The 17,356-nt window shown below is 46.0% G+C and overlaps 1 protein-coding gene across 1 annotated transcript in view; it reads left to right on the top strand.

Moving 5' to 3' along the window:
• TENM4 (teneurin transmembrane protein 4) overlaps positions 1 to 14,912 on the top strand; it is a 677,831-nt gene extending 662,919 nt beyond the window's left edge. The window contains 2 exon segments of the mRNA XM_088459938.1: positions 6,216 to 6,358; positions 11,642 to 14,912. Of these exon segments, the coding sequence (XP_088316064.1) occupies positions 6,216 to 6,358; positions 11,642 to 12,400 (902 nt within the window). The 3' untranslated portion in view covers positions 12,401 to 14,912.
• The last annotated feature ends 2,444 nt before the right edge of the window (positions 14,913 to 17,356 follow it).

The raw sequence follows: 17,356 nt of genomic DNA, 5'->3' as shown, positions 1-17,356 counted from the left end.
GACGTATACAACCTGTGTGCGTTTTAATTTTCTGCCCTGTAAGTGGTGAGGTTAGATGTGAAAGACCTGGCAGCTTGCCACAGATTGGGTCCATTGTGAAATGAAGTGTCCTATTTCCTCCAGTCCCTTTCTCTCATTGTCACTTATTCATCCTACATCTAAAGACGGCAATCGCCTGACGCTTTGTGCTTTGTATCAGGGTTACCAGAGCCTGCTTGTTGTTGTCTGTATTTTCCACACACCGTCATGGTCTACAATTACTGTCATCTTTGAGCTTTTTGATGTACAATTCTGGATTGCAAGGAAAAAAACCTATTTCGGAGACAAAGGTCTAATTGATGTGTTCCTGGAAGTTGTCATTTTCAACATGACGAGCCCAGAGAACCTATTGTAGCTTCGTAGCAACTTGGATGTAATGTAAGGTGCAATACACTACGTGGGTGTTGTGTGCTAGGATTATAAAGTATAGTTTTACTGTTGGATACAGTAGCACTGGTCCTATGCATGACTGACATAAATAGGTTTAAAGATCATAATTATTCCTCATTGAGCAGAACGGTGATACCATACATTTTGTCTGTGGCTTGTATTCTAGTATTGAGAGGCACATGTGCCTTGGATGACCAGCAGATATCAATTTGTCTTGGTTGGGTTACTCAAATGTTATTGCAACTACTGGGAATGCAAATGGTACCTGCGCACAAGTCTACCCTCTAGATCACTTGTGAGTTCCTTCCTAATGCAAACATGGACCCAACTTAAATGACTTTTTTACTTACTATAACCATGCCAGGGCTGGTATTGCCCAGCAGATGTGTCACATGTTCAGATATATTAAAAAATAAAAGGTGTTAGACTATTCAAGAAAACAAATTATGACGACACGATGAATTTGCAGTATGGTCTGGCTCTCCCGACAATCTCTGATCCACCCAACCCAATTCGTACACTCGCGTTTTTCCAGATTGCATAGATTCAGTTGTTTTGTGGTACCAAACGGCCAGATCAGAGGGATAACTGGGGTGTCAATCATCGAACCCATCCCTATGGCGATAGGCACTCTCTTTTATTAGCTTTTTTCGCCATATTTGATAAAGTTCAATCCAGTGGGTTCTGAGGAGGGGGGTTTGTATGGTGTAAGATGGTCATTTATGATCCCACGCGTTTTACATTAGTTGATCAGATGGTTAAATCGATTTTTCAGGCACTATGTCCTGCCCATACAACCTTTCAATAATTTTTTGTGGCACTAGCGCAGGTTTTTGTTTTTTTGAATCTATTTATAATAGTAGTTGATAGAAGATACAACATAGTTATCATTACAAATTGTGTACGAGGAATTGTTTTTGAAAAAATAGTGTGTACTTCACTGTTTAATATTCAACTTAATTTTTTTTTTTTTTATCAAAACCAAAACATCTCAATAAAATATACAAATTACAATCCATTAATGCAAGATAAAAGAAGGGTAGAAATAGAAAATATAGGGGGTAGGGGAGGCAAACTACTGTACGCTGTACAAGCCATAGAAGACCAGCTTCATTCCATTCCTGGTAGTTGTCTATGAAATGTAGAGTACCAGGGGTCCCAGGTAGCATGAAGCTTTATCACAGTATCCTGGAGGAGAGCAGTGATATATATTCCATAGTATCGGATATTGTTCAGTAGCGCTGTCATTGCTGGAGCCCCGCTTTGCTTCCAGATTGTAGCAATCGACAGTTTGGCTGCATTATAAATGTGGCCGCAAAGTTGGTTTCATGGCTTAGAGGGATCTAGTGGGCTTACAGAGAAGTATACGTAAAGGGTCCTTAGGGGGGGGGGGAATACAGAGCACCCTAGACACCAAAGATGTGACTTTGTCCCAATATTGTGATATCAGGGGGCAGTGCCACGACACATGAAAATAGGAACCAATTGGGCCAGACTGAGAGGGAGCAGAATATACCTAGATGCTCCAAGTGGTGGAGATTGTTTTGGTCCTTTTTTAACACTGTTTGTTTCTGCCCCAAAAAATAGTATTTTTCCACAAAGCTGATCAAAAACGAAATGAATCGACCTCTATAATAGGGTATATTCAGTCCTGAAATCAATGTGGCAGGTTCCTGACAGTACTGATAGAAATCACGCATCGCAGCTTTCCAAACCATTAGTAGATTCTACAAACATGGGATCTAGATGTGCTTTTTTTTATATGAATTTGATGATTCACGCGTGCGCCATGGCCTGGTAACGGAACTGTCATCTTGCGGTCTATGATTGACTACAAGTAATGTGGTAGAATAAAATTCAATGTATCTCTACAGAATATCTGCTTTCATTCGTTATGCCTTGGTTGTCAGAGAGAGTAGGCTCTGTTGTTGAGTCCCCACCCTCTAATGAGACATTATGACCCGCTCTCCCAGCTGTGCAGGAACATAGGATAATACTGCATTAATGCCTCTGGCAACTCTTCTGCACTCACCAAGGACATTGGCCCGTATTCAGTTAGACGCAAAAAGTCGGAAACTTTTCACCTATCGTACTTTCCAACACATTGGCCTGTTTGAGACGTGAATTCGCGGCATGCGTGTCCCCGCGATTCCAACTATTAAATTATAGAAAACGTAAATAGGCGAATGCATAACAGGCGTAAAGTACTGAATAGATTGGGGGAATCAGTCTGTACCCCAAAATAAGATGCACTGACACTGGAAATCATTACAGATGTGTACTATTAGCCCTAATAAAAACATACTTTGGGGGTTTGGTGGCGGTTTTGTAGCGGTTTCTAAATGACAGCCCTGTTCTATTCTATTCTAAAATGTGTTTTGATGGCAGTTTTGCAGCGGTTTTGGCCTTAGTAAATCTGCAGAAAGCAAAACCGTCACCAAACCACAGTCAAAACACATTTCAGAATAGAATAGAACAGGGCTGTCATTTAGAAACTGCTGCAAAACCATCACCAAACCCCCGGGGTTTAGAATAGAATAGAAACCGCCACTTAGTAAATTTTGCCCATTGTGTCCTTAAGTTGTGTTAAAAGCTTTCTAGACGCAAATTTATAAAAGTGGTTAAGAATGATATAAAACAGTATTTTTCATAAAAAATACTAATAGTCCTGTCAAATTTGGGGTACTTGAAAATGGGTGCTAGCATGTTTTTGTGTCTCTAAAGTGCACTTTTAAAAAATTAGAAATATCCACCTGCTGCACGCACCTGCAATCCCAAAAACACCTCGCCCATCCTTACAGCCCCCCAAGAAACTCACTTTTTTTTTCTTTTTTTTTTCATTTTCGGCCCAAAAATGACATGTCTCTTTCAGGGTGTTCTAAGGTCATTTTTTATTTTTTGGCCGATTTGTCCTTTGGGATTTATCCTTTGGGGTGTGTCCAAGAGGTTCTGAATCAATTCCCCACATTTGCACCCCAAAATAGAGATTTTGGGCCTGATTCAGAGCCGGACGCAATTAGCGCTCGCTCGTCCAGAGAATAGGGGTGGCTATTCAAATGAACCGTTCTATGTCTGAACGAGCGAACCAAACTTGCGGTCGTTTTTTGGAAAACTACGCCCCCTGGCCGCTCGCATCCTACGTCATGTCCGCTATTTATTAGATTAATCGAGTACATCGACCAGGGTATGAACTGCTCCCTATTCTTGTGGTTGGTTTTTGCTACCACAATGTTGCGAGCAGTTCTGGCTAAAAAATAACCCAGTGACGTGGTCAGTGATGCTGCTGTATTAATTATACACACCCATAAAACGCCCGTTTTGACCTTTAAGCACGCCGGCGTTCTGATCTCCACTCCCCGTTTTCAAGCACCTTCCCCTGTTACCACCCACATACGCCTCTTTCTGTCACTCATATTAGCAGGCATTCGCTATTTAGCGAACAAACGATTTTCGGCCGCACTGACTGGTTTGCGCATGCGTATTACGATCCGTACGCATGCGCAGGTGGGCAAACATCGCTCGGAGCGAACGAGCGGCCGCTTACGAGCGGCTCTGAATCAGGCCCTTTGCCCTTTTTTTTTTCCGCCTGCCATTCATCGGAGAAACTTTTCCGCCTGTTTCAGAGCATCGAGTTCCCGCTTAGGCGAATTGGACCTGGAATTGAATTTGGAGATAAGACGCAAACAGGCGGAAAGCGGCAACAGGCAAAACTTTTTCGCCGATCGCGGCTTTTTCGCCTCTCATTGAATCCGGCCCATTGTTGGAAACCATAAGGGACACTTGGTGGGCACAGTAATTAAAGCTATTACTGATCAAACAAAAGGCAAAATCACTCAACGAAGTTACAAAGGTCCTGTCTCTATTATTATGGAACGGCATAAGTCTCAGTGTCTGCTATTCCTCCCCCTAATTTATGAACAAGTTCTTTGTCCATTTCTTACCACCACCCATTTTCTGACCATTAAGCAAATAACAACCACCCAGTGCTTTGTTTTCCTGTTGCCAGGCTGCACGTTGCCATCCCCTCTGCTGCTCTGCCAACATCGCTAATGGGCAACTTCTAAAACTAACAAGTCGGCAGTTAATTAAGCATGGTATTTTGATCGTGACCTCAGTCGTTATTTTTCAAGGGCATTATTAAAAAGCAGAGTATGAAGTGGTTTGATCATTAACGTAAAGATCATTGCAGAGGTAATGGATGAGATTGTACAGGAGAGTGCAGACCTGGCAATGAGTGTAACCATCCTTGTGCCAGGCAGATGCCGCCTCTAAAGGCCCCGTACATCTGGTAATTGCTTCTGAGTTTGCTGTATTGTATCGTTAAAATGTACGTACAGGCTCGTATTGTTCCTGTTGTAGAGAGTTTGGTAAAAGGACACCATCATTAAAACTCTGCGTCATTTAGGATTATTGTTAAACTTAGCATTAAGGAGGAGATATAATCATTATGTATTTTTTTTGTGTTTAAAAAAAAAATAAAAAATAGTCGGAGAATCTCTTATACTGTGCACATTGGCGTCTGCAGCAGCTGCTGTTGTTGTTGTACTCTTTCCTTGCAATACGTAGGTGTATTCTCAGTAATTGCTGGTGGTGTCTGTAGCCTCGGTAGTCTAAATCCGGCCTTATGCTACAGTGTAGCAGCTGAATGCAGTGTCAAGAGGCTCGCAGTGCCAGATAACGGTCCTGTCCAAATGATTAGGATCATTATTGAGCATGGCAGCAGATGCAGTTGGTTTGTGTGCGTCGTCCTCTTTAGACCGTGCTAGCAGATCTCGCAGTGAAGCCGCACTTGGGACACCCACGTGTTGGACCAAAATAGCAATAAGGCTGACACTTGACCCTCGGGTCATGCTTATAGGATTGGCCTTTATGTTACCAACTTTATGCCAGTGCCTTACCATATATTTCCCTCCCCGCAGCCTAAACTTTATCCCCCCATCCCAACAGCCTAACCCTCCCTCCCCGCAGCCTAAACTTTATCCCCCATCCCAACAGCCTAACTCTAACCCTCCCCCCCTAGTGCCTTACCCTATCCCTCCCTCCCTGCAGCCTAAACTTAATCCCCCCCCAACAGCCTAACCCTAACCCTCCCCCTAGTGCCTTACCCTATCCCTCCCTCCCCGCAGCCTAAACTTTATCCCCCCATCCCAACAGCCTAACCTTCCCCCCCTAGTGCCTTACACTATCCCTCCCTCCCTGCAGCCTAAACTTAATCCCCCCCCAACAGCCTAACCCTCCCCCTAGTGCCTTACCCTATCCCTCCCTCCCCGCAGCCTAAACTTTATCCCCCCATCCCAACAGCCTAACCTTCCCCCCCTAGTGCCTTACCCTATCCCTCCCTCCCTGCAGCCTAAAGTTTATCCCCCCATCCCAACAGCCTAACCCTCCCCCCTAGTGCCTTACCCTAACCCTTCCTCCCCAAAGCCTAAACTTGATCCCCCCATCCCAACAGCCCCTAACCCTTCCCCCCTAGTGCCTTACCCTATCCCTCCCTCCCCGCAACCTAAACTTAATCCCCCCCAACAGCCTAACCCTCCCCCTAGTGCCTTACCCTAACCCCACTACTTACCTTCGGAATGCCCGCACCGGGATCCTGACAGGTTTCGGGATTTCGTCGCAAGTATTCTAATCGCCGGCATCCTGCGTGCCAGGATTATGACCACATCACATTTCCAGACCTATAAAACAGAAAAGGCAGCAACTTGGTGTTTATTTTGTGATAATAGTGACTACAGGAATCTTCTGTGTCAGTGTACGCAGGTACTAATCATTCTCCCCTTCTCCAGATGTCAACAGCTGGCTTCTCACATTCGGCTTCCAGCTGCACAACGTGATCCCTGGCTACCCCAGGCCGGACCTTGATGCCATGGAGCCGTCATACGAACTGGTCAACACTCAGATGAAGACTCAGGAATGGGATAACAGCAAGGTAATGCGTGGCAATCTGTATACTGGCAAGTGACGCCAACGTGGTGCTGAACAGCGAGCGCACGGCCACATGATACCTGATTTGTAGTCATTACTGTCAGTGATCACAAAATATGCGGCAGGCGCTAAACTTGTGTCACTTTCACAGATTTATAGTGCTATTTTCTAGCTCCATCCGTATTATTCAGGACCACAATGATCCATTTTAGCTGATGGTTTGGGCTGAATACAACGTTGGGACTTTCTCAAAAATTGTGTTCAATTGTGTAGCTACATAGGGCGGAATTCAAGTCTCTCCTGCCCCTATCGCGCCCGATGGAGCTATTCTATTCTTGCTCCTGTCGGGCGCGATCAGCTGCCAAGCGCTACATTTCAGCTCGCAGCCCCTGGGGGATGAGGGCTGAAATGTGCAAAAAGTTACATGTTTGGGCGCCCAAACATCACTTTTCACGATAGCGCCCAGCACTTTGGTCGGGTTTAGCTGCTTTACGCGGCTAAACCTGACCTCTATGGGCGCGATCAGCGTGAAATTCTGGCACAATTGAATAGCGGCCCGCGATCTCCTGTCACTTTAGACGGGAGATGCGGGCCGCGAAATCAATTGAATTCCGCCCATAATATCACTAACAAACCCCTGCTGTATCCAGTGTATTACACTACTGTACTCTCTAAGAGGTGAGTACAAACACATAGCCTGCAATTAATAACATCACCTTACCACTCTCTACCAGCTACTGCATTGCACAAAGTCATATAAAGTCAATCATGGGCCTGAAATTCATATAGAACACGTCATATGCGCAGTTAAAGGGCCTTTCCCCATTCAGCACCACTCACCTTAGCCTACTCCCCTACAAATATGTAGGGCTCAACTGAAGGTCCTACTGGGATGCCAGTGAGAGCGGTCTGCCCTCCTGGGCGCCAGAGAGAGCGGTCTGCCCTCCTGGGCGCCAGAGAGAGCGGTCTGCCCTCCTGGGCGCCAGAGAGAGCGGTCTGCCCTCCTGGGCGCCAGAGAGAGCGGTCTGCCCTCCTGGGCGCCAGAGAGAGCGGTCTGCCCTCCTGGGCGCCAGAGAGAGCGGTCTGCCCTCCTGGGCGCCAGAGAGAGCGGTCTGCCCTCCTGGGCGCCAGAGAGAGCGGTCTGCCCCCCTGGGCGCCAGAGAGAGCGGTCTGCCCCCCTGGGCGCCAGAGAGAGCGGTCTGCCCTCCTGGGCGCCAGAGAGAGCGGTCTGACCTCCTGGGCGCCAGAGAGAGCGGTCTGACCTCCTGGGCGCCAGAGAGAGCGGTCTGACCTCCTGGGCGCCAGAGAGAGCGGTCTGCCCTCCTGGGCGCCAGAGAGAGCGGTCTGCCCCCCTGGGTGCCAGAGAGAGCGGTCTGCCCCCCTGGGCGCCAGAGAGAGCGGTCTGCCCCCCTGGGCGCCAGAGAGAGCGGTCTGCCCCCCTGGGCGCCAGAGAGAGCGGTCTGCCCCCCTGGGCGCCAGAGAGAGCGGTCTGCCCCCCTGGGCGCCAGAGAGAGCGGTCTGCCCCCCTGGGCGCCAGAGAGAGCGGTCTGCCCCCCTGGGCGCCAGAGAGAGCGGTCTGCCCTCCTGGGCGCCAGAGAGAGCGGTCTGCCCTCCTGGGCGCCAGAGAGAGCGGGCTGCCCTCCTGGGCGCCAGAGAGAGCGGGCTGTCCTGTGAATTGGTTGGGGAGCATCCATGATGATGCAGATTGTGCAATCAGGCCCTGCCCCACTGTACAAGGATGCAGAGGAGGGCGGGGCCTGATTATGCAAATCACACAATCTCATCCCTTGCACTCGTCCCTCTGCCATCTTGAAAATCTGGCCTTAAAGTTATATCCTAACATGGCTACCGCACCCTACTGTATGCACGCATCTCTGCATACTGGTGACAGTATGCCTTTAGTGCCGTGCAAGCAATCCTGGAGCAATTACGGCTTGTGTCCGATACAGCATCAGCCCTAGTCTGTTTAACGAGGCTTTTTCCAATCGCACTTAAGTTTTCATGTCAACTTGTGGTGTGACCTGATAGCCTCATATACCTACCTCCCAACATGACCCTCTCCAGGAGGTCCACAATGCTCTGGTCCTGGACTTCCCTGGTAAGTTGGGGCTGCAGTACAGTCCAATATTCAAATAGGGGAGTCACACCAACTGCCAGTGAGTCCCAGCCAGTGATGTTGGGCAGTGTGTGAAATGACAGTTGGTGTGACTCCCCTATTTGAATTTTGAACTGCGCTGCAGCCCCGCCTCTTACCAGGGAAGTCCAGGACCAGAGCATTGTGTCGTTCCTGGAGAGGGTCATGTTGGGAAGTATGCACATATGCTCATAAATGTGTCAGTCCTAATTAATTTAGTAACTGATTTTTTTTTTGTATGAAACACCTATTATTATTATTATTATTATTATTACTAATGAATCTGGGGCTGAAAGTCAGTATTCATCTTTTTTCTTTTTTTTCCTTTAAAATCTGCGCATATTAAATGTCCAGTTCCAGCGTCTGTCAGTAAATACCGGATGGCTTTTAACGAGGTTTAATTGTTAAGTAAAGCAGGCGGGATTGCTTGGGCGAGCTGCCTCTTTCATGTGTACCGGGACCAGGTAACCACAGAGGTACTTGGTACAGTTCTGTAGTCCCCGACAAAGGACACTCACTATGAAAGTTCAGGGCTCTGCGCGTTGTATAAATCCATGTGCACAGGCGTAGCACTCGCCCTCTGCCGCTCACAGCGTTGTAGGCTCCAATACGGTGGTCTCGGAGGTGCACGGTTAGAACACGTCGCTCTGTGAGATTTCACACCATGCTCTTATATCAGCACATAATGGATTTTACACTTCCAAATGGCAACAGCTAAATGACTCCTTAATTTGCGATGCAATCAATTATGTATGTCTAAAGGCGCCCATTAGTCAAAGGGAACTTCAAATCTTGGCAGCGTAGCGAGAGCACATTTCAAAGCCGCAGTGGCTGCTGCACTTAGACCCTGGTTTCTTTTAAAATGCATATGAGAGTCCAGTTACTAAAAAAAAAAAAGTATTAATATTAATATATATCATGCCTGTTGCCCTGTCTGAGCTTCGAAGTTTTAAAGAGACTACAATCTGTTCTCTTGCAGTTGGGGGGGGGGGGGAGATAAATCAAAAATTCCAAAACGATTTTTTGCAAGAGACTGGGAAAGTTGGTGGCTTTGAAGTAGCCCGATGGTAAAAATCTTAGGAGTCAACTTTGACCCCCCCCCACCCCCCACCCGCTCTCTTCAAACCACCGAAAGTCATTCTCTGCTGCTCTTCAAGGTCTAATAACTTGACACCCCACTTGACTCTTCTGTGACTGGAAACACTACAGATCATTCATCTTAAACTTCTAGCTAAAATGGACGAGAAGCAGAGTGTTTCTGCAGAGATTGCAGGACCCCCGTCAGCCGGCCCACCCACTGAGTTGTGCTCTGGTTGCATAAAGGGGAAATGCACGATTAAGTCACTGTTCAGTTGCTTTGGTGGAAAAAAAAAAAAGTTTTCTCAAACAAAACGGCAAGTTCTTCTGATCTGTAAAAGCTTATTTGTATACTTTGTGTTTTACTTATATATTGTGGTTATAATCAGAGATCGGCTAATGTGGAACTATTGATCGTAGTTCAACAATACCTGGCCTAAATCTGCTCTAATGCAATTCAGTATCCAGAGAGTGCCTAGCCCAGTCATTCCCAACCTCGGTCCTCAAGGCACACTAACAGTCCGGGCCATCTCTTCCATTGGGCTTGTTGGGCAGTTACCCAAGGGCCAAAGCTTGTAGGGGCCCACTCAACTGCCCCCCTACAGCCGTGAGTACTCACCTCAGTCCCAGTTTCACTTCATCCGCCAGCTTCAGACCAGTCAGACAGAGGGCCTGATTCAGAGCCGCTCGTAAGCGGCCGCTCGTTCGCTCCGAGCGATGTTTGCCCAACTGCGCAGGCGTACGGATCGTTATACACATGCGCGAACCAGTCAGTGCGGTCGAAATTCATGTACTTGCAAAATAGCGAATGCCTGATAATTTGAGTGACAGAAAGAGGCGTATGTGGGTGGTAACAGGGGAAGGTGTTTGAAAACGGGGAGTGGAGATCCGAACGCAGGCGTGCTTAAAGGTCAAAATGGGCGTTTTATGGGTGTGCATAATTAAAACAGCAGCGTCATTGACCACGTCACTGGGTTATTTTATAGCCAGAACTGCTCGCAAGATTGTGGTAGCAAAAACCAACCACAAGAATAGCGAGCAGTTCATACGCTGGTTGATGTACTCGATTAATCTAATAAATAGCGGACATGACGTAGGATGCGAGCGGCCAGGGGGCATATTTTTTCAAAAAACGACCGCAAGTTTTGTTCGCTCGTTCAGACCTAGAGGCGTGAACAGACCGCAAAGAGCGAACGGTTCATTGGAATAGCCACCCCTATTTTCTGGACGAGCGAGCGCTAATTGCGTCCGGCTCTGAATCAGGCCCAGAGTCTCTCTGCATGTGTGGGAGGTCTGATGGGCATGCAGGAGGGTTTCATTTTATTAACCATGTACATTTTTTTCCCGTGAATGGGTGGGTAGGGGCCCCAGTGTATTGCTTTTCCCGGGGCCCACACTGCTGTTAAGACAACCCTGCAGCAGTCCTGGTTTTAGTGATATCCATGATTGTGCACAGATTGTTAAATCAAAATAACTGTGGTACTAATTAAGTCACTTGTGCTCACGTATGGCTATCCCTAAAACCTGGACTGTTAGTGTGCCTTGAGGACCATGGTTGGGAACCCCTGGCCTAGCCCTTCTTATAGCTCTCAGTTATGGGTCTATTTACTAAGATCGCCTAGTCACTTGCCCCCGGTCTATCAAGAAATTATTGCCTCTGCGATACTGGCAAAGAGAAATAAAGATTAATGTAATAATACAGAACTGTGGTGATGCTTGAACAGTAAAACTTTGGCTTTTTTCTTGATAGCTTTGAGTGCCAACCATCCACCCAGCATTATCTCTGAATCAGGCCCTTAGTGTGGAGATCACAGCCACCATCTTGTAACAGCTTCACTAAGCGAAAAAATCCTCCAGCAAGCAATAAGATATTTATTTGTTATATAATGTAATTATCATTAGAAAAAGAAAATACTTAATTTGTTTCTCTGCCAATTCGCTCGCTTTGCTAGGTGATTGTTCTAATATAACTATCGATGGCACTATTCTACTTGTAATGGTGATCAGCCACCATTACAATATATGAATTTTGTGGATGTGTATCACAAAGTAACATGTTTTTCTCTCCCCTTGCAGTCGATCCTGGGAGTGCAGTGTGAGGTGCAGAAGCAGCTGAAAGCATTCGTGACCCTGGAACGGTTTGATCCCGTCTACAACTCCCCTATTGCTGGCTGTCGCCCGGAAAAAGAGAGCAAGAAGTTTGCGTCCTTGGGATCCATTTTTGGAAAAGGCGTCAAGTTTGCGATGAAAGATGGTCGGGTCACCACCGATATCATTAGTGTCGCTAATGAGGACGGGAGGCGCATTGCTGCCATTTTGAACAACGCCCATTATTTAGAAAACTTGCATTTCACTGTCGACGGGGTTGACACTCATTACTTTGTCAAGCAGGGGCCCCCAGAGAGTGACCTGTCTATATTAGGGCTCAGCGGCGGCAGGCGAACCTTGGAAAATGGGGTCAATGTAACTGTATCACAGATTAACACAGTACTTGGTACAAGGACTAGACGCTACACAGACGTTCAGCTACAGTATGGCCCGCTGAGCCTGAACACTCGTTACGGGAGCACCTTGGATGAGGAGAAGGTCCGCGTTTTAGAACTGGCCAGGCAAAGGGCCATTTCTCAGGCATGGCTCAAAGAACAGCAGAGACTTTTGGATGGGGAGGAGGGCCTCCGGGCATGGACAGAAGGAGAGAAACAGCAATTACTGAGCACAGTCCGGGTTCAGGGATATGATGGATATTATGTAATTTCCGTAGAGCAGTACCCGGAACTTTCAGACAGCGCAAACAACATCCATTTTATGAGACAGAGCGAAATGGGCAGAAGGTGACATAAAGAGGGTTAATGTGTTGACTTCTTGCCAAAGACAGCTACAATGGTAGCCGCACACCTAAACTGTGTTGTAGTCGAGCCTTTCTTCTTCTTCTTTTTTTTTTTCTTTAAATGGACCTGAAAAAAAAAAAAAGAGAGAGAGCGATGGTCACGCGGCTGTACTGTAAATATTGCAACTTTTTATTTTTTAAATAAATTTGGCCTTCACGCGTTTCGAAATGAGCAGAAGGTATTTCGCTGTAGTGTGACCACAGTGGAATTTGTTGTTTTTTTCCCTTCTGAGGAATTCAAGTGAGAAGTGTCAAAACTTTACGTCGACAGGTACTTAGTGTGGATTGCGAAAAATAAACAAAAAACACACAAATATGAGGATGTTTGTGGAAAGTTTGCACCATCTTTAGCCTAAACGGAGCAGGGATCAACGCGTTTTGTGAAGGGGAAGAAAATCGACTCCGCTCTACCTTTCAGAACTGAATTTTGCCTTGATTTTAACCAAAACTCTTCATATCATTTCCCTTTTGTCTCATGATACAGTATGTGGCAGGATGGATTCTCAGTCCTGATGTGTTGCCTGTGTTACATTTCAACTGCAATTGATAGTATTCCCCCTTACGATGGCTAAGATTTCCATGTGCTTATTCCCAGCACCACAAAATGGGCGATAGGACCCAATGTAACCATATTTTGTGCCTAGAGGACTGTAGAACCTTCTCCATTCTCACATATAGTGTTTTGGGGCTCCTGGCGCAGGTGTACCAGTGGGACCAGGATCTTGACGTGACCAATGAAATGGATTTTATTACATTTTGTTGTTTTCAAGTCTATTTTTTTTATGTGTTCTTGTCCTTTGTTAAAATGCACTCATCGCCTTTACACAGTAGTGGCAGACATCTTTGGGAATACAGGTGTTGTAATCACTAGGAACTGGTGGCATGATGTCACCTCTGTGATGTCACTGCTTCCTAAGGATTTGATTGGTTTATATTCTGATGACTATCGGGTTATTCCACCATTGACTGCATCTACTGACAGAGTGTGTCCTTCTTGAGGGACGTCTTTTTTGCTAACAGTCATTGATGTTTTTGGGTGGGAATAAGGGGGTTTTTAGGCAACCAACAGATGGGGGCCAGGATGCTTCAGAATTGATTTATAATGAGTGGCTGCAAGCAAGCTCTTATAATAAGCCTGTGGAATTTATAAATATATAAACTCCTCAACTTCATATCTGTATAAATGGTGTTCAGTAATGTCAACTCTTCCTCTGTACTGTGCGTCTTTACTTCAGCGTTCATTATTTATGTGTTAGAAGCTGCGGCAAATCCCTTGCTACAGGCGGTACGGATGTTAGAAGCGTGACCTAGAACCTTGACTGAGAGAACTTATTAACTGTTAAGGAACCACTAAGCAGCAAATTAACATGTTCTTTCCTTCCCCACGTCTTGCCTCCGTAATGTCCGTGTGTAGGGCTTTTATGAGAAACCCCCCGTTAGGAATACAGTGCTACCCCCAAGAGACCAGGCAATGTTGTATTTAACTAGCAAGGCAGAGGTGCAAGTTCTGGTGATTACGTCTTGGGGCTCATAGGCTGGATCATCCATTAAGCAAACTAAGGTGTAACTTAGTAGCCCAGATTGCCCTAACCCATTTTTTATATATTTTATTTGTGGTGGGAGGGGGCGACACTTGAGGCCAACTTCTTCTGGCATAAAGTGTGCGATTCCGCTGCCAAAAGTCCAATGTGGGGAATATTCCGCAGAACAATTTAGAAGATTTCGCTGTTGTCTAGTTCCCCTTCTAGCTTATAGTTATGCCACCAGGGGGAGGATAAATGTTTTTTTTTATTTATTTATTTCTTTAGTGGTCTGTTAATATGCTGTACATTTGCCCCAGAGCGTCTGTTGTTCTGAATCTTATACCCCATGTCTCAGTTGTTACTTCTTACACTACACAGTAGTTATCCATTTACTGTTCAACATATCTCGAGCCTGACTGCCGCATCCGGTAAATAGGGGTGTGCGGGGAAGATGTTTACTCAGTCACTTCTTATTTTTCAAGTCATTTTATTGTTAGAATGACAGAGGTGAGGTTTGAGGAAGGGGGAGGAGGAGGGTACTGTAAGGCGCAGAACGATACGCACAGTCTTGCCTTTTATTTATTAAGGTCGATGTTGGATACGAAGCGTTTGACGTGGGCCCAGAATTAGCAGCTGGATTCGGTTTCATGCGAGTCTGGGCTGCCTGTAACTGCAGCAAAACTTCTCCATGGAATAATGCTTTGTGTAGGTAGAGGCGGGGAACGGTTATTCCTTGCTGGTCATTCTGTGTTTTGTTAAAAAAAAAAAAAAAAAAATATCTAGAGACATTATTTTGTAAGCTAAAAAGTTAGCGATGAGGAAAAAAAATGAATGAAAAAAAAAACGAATGGAGAGTAATTTTTGCTTTTAAGTGTTAAAAAAAATAAAATAAAAAAAACAGTCTGAGAATTTATCGCTTTGCAGAAAATGGATACGAAAAAAGGAACGTGTTTACAAATAAAGAGAAAAGTGATTTTTATATAAAAAAAAAAAAATATATATATATATAAACGGATTGTTATTCTCATTTTTACACAACTTTGCAATATGTTGCAGCCATGTTTGTTCTATCAGTTTAGTTCTGTTTTACTAAGAGATGGGCAACTTATCGCTTTCTAACTTTCCCATGATGCTCAGCCACAGGCGGGCTGATAAAGCTGCATCCGTTAATGTGTTGAATCTGCATGTCTGCCTGCCCTAATAGTGCATCTCTCGGTAGCTACAAGTTTGTGGATATACCAAATTAGGTCACTTGCTTCGTTGCACCATTGTTAGAAATGAATGAAGTGCTCTCCCCAGGCCCAGTTCTAGACTCCATTTCATGACATTACTGTCATTCCACTGGACATCCGCCTTCAGACAGCGTTAACTTACTTTCCTGTATGTCATTTTTGCACAAGCTGTAATAACATACAAATGTATAAAGACCTTGGTGAGAACGCAGGAGGGAGGTACAAAATGTGAAGAAATGCGTTTAGTAAAAGGTGCAGGAGGGCGAGTTTGAATCGTTAGGTTAAAGTTATCAGAAAGAGTAAGTAGAAATCTGCGCTAATAGCACTACTCAGCTATCTTATCTATGCTGCGTATACTGGCCCTGATTCAGAGGTGCTCGCTATTTGCGAACGCTCGCTCTGAATCAGGGCGGGACGTTTTCTTTTTTTCACCGGCCTTCAGGCCGCTCGCTAAGCTGTGGGTGACTACCCACAGCTTTAGCGGGCGGCCTGGCGATGGTCGCGATAATCGCGACCATCGGGCTTTGCAAAGAGACCCTTGTGGTACGGTCTCGTCCACCGCAAGCCCCAGTTTACTTCCTGCTCTAATAGAGCAGGAAGTTCACTACTGACATCACTGCTGATGTCAGTAGGGCCGCCCACAAACGGCAGGCATTCCTTCAGGAACGCCTACGTTTTTCCAGCCACCCCCTCTGCACGCCTACAAAACGGGGCGAGCTGTCAATCACAATCGACAGCCGCCCCGTCTTGTAGTGAGTCCCGCTGCAAGTGAAAATTCACTCGCTACGGGGCTCGCGCACGCCGTTTGTGCGCACTGCCAGGCCATCGACCCGCTTGCGAGCGCGTCTGAATCAGGCCCTCTGTACATTTCACGGTTTGGAGTCTTGGAATAACCACAGTTCAACGGTAAATTATGTTAAACGATTCTTAAAAATAATTAGTAAAATTTGGTGAACACGGAAAATTCCAGTGCCCAGCTTTCAGCTGTCGTGTTGGCAAAGAGCAGAACTGGGGGCCGCGAGTAAGACGCCCCCACTACAAATGAAACACACGGTTCTGCCCCAGGGCTGCAACCTGCAGTTTTACACATGCTGAGGAACCATAAGTACTGTTCTATTTTAGCTTGCTGTGACTTGTAGTTCCACCACAGTTTGAACGCTGCAGTGTCCAAGCCTATTTTTTGACTAGGCCATGGTTAAGCCAAGCCTGAATCTCATTACATTGGATGTAAACTATCCCAAACCTCTTATTCCTGCAAGAACGGTTAAACTATTTATTTTAAAGGGATTTCTTAGCTGTCTGTAGTAATTACTGCTGTGGGTATTCTCTAATTACTAAATGGGCTGTAGTGCACCATATAGTATTTTTTTTAGTATTAAAACCTAAAAAAGACTCAGACTTATGGGGAAAGGATGTGGCTTAAGTCATCATTAGATCTTCTGTGATACTATACATTAGATTTATACAGTCGTTGTAAATAAACCTGGATAGTTTTTATTTTTTTTTAATATCCTTTAGCTGTCCTCGAAAAGGAATCGGTATGAATGACCGCCGGACCTAAGCCCGGCGGATGAAATACCGTCGCCGGAAGGCCGGCACATGTAGATCCCGACTGAGATAAGTAAGACCCCTAACCCTCCCCTCTCCCCCCTAACCCTCCCTTAGGGGTGCCTAACCCTAACCTCCCCCCCTTGTGCCTAACCCTAACCTCCCCCCAAACCTAAACCTAACCCTCCTGGAGGGTGCCTAAGCCTAACCTCCCCCCGGTGGTGCCTGACGCTAACCCCTCCTTCCCCTAGTCTAACCCTCCCGAGGAGGTGCCTAACCCTGTCCCCCCGGAAGTCCCTAAACCTAACCCTCCCCCCACGGCTATCAGCTACCAACGCCGGCTTACCTATGTTCGGTATGCTGACCGTCAGGATTTCGGCGTGGGGCTTATGATAGGCGTCAGTATTTAGATGCCTATCATTAGTCCCATGCTGGGATTTCACTGCCGGGAAGCCGGCGGATGGCATTTCGACTACATCCGCTCGAAAAAAAACTGGTAGAAATATACTAAAATATGTCCAATTATACAGAGAGGTTTTATAGTGGTTCTCTTGGTTATATGAAGTGTTAATAATGTTATGACATGCTGCTTTATTCTAAA

Source organism: Taudactylus pleione, unplaced genomic scaffold, assembly GCF_031769625.1.
Source record: "Taudactylus pleione unplaced genomic scaffold, aTauple2 ptg000954l, whole genome shotgun sequence".
Classification (NCBI taxonomy): domain Eukaryota; kingdom Metazoa; phylum Chordata; class Amphibia; order Anura; family Myobatrachidae; genus Taudactylus; species Taudactylus pleione.
This window is presented reverse-complemented; position numbering and strand designations above follow the sequence as displayed.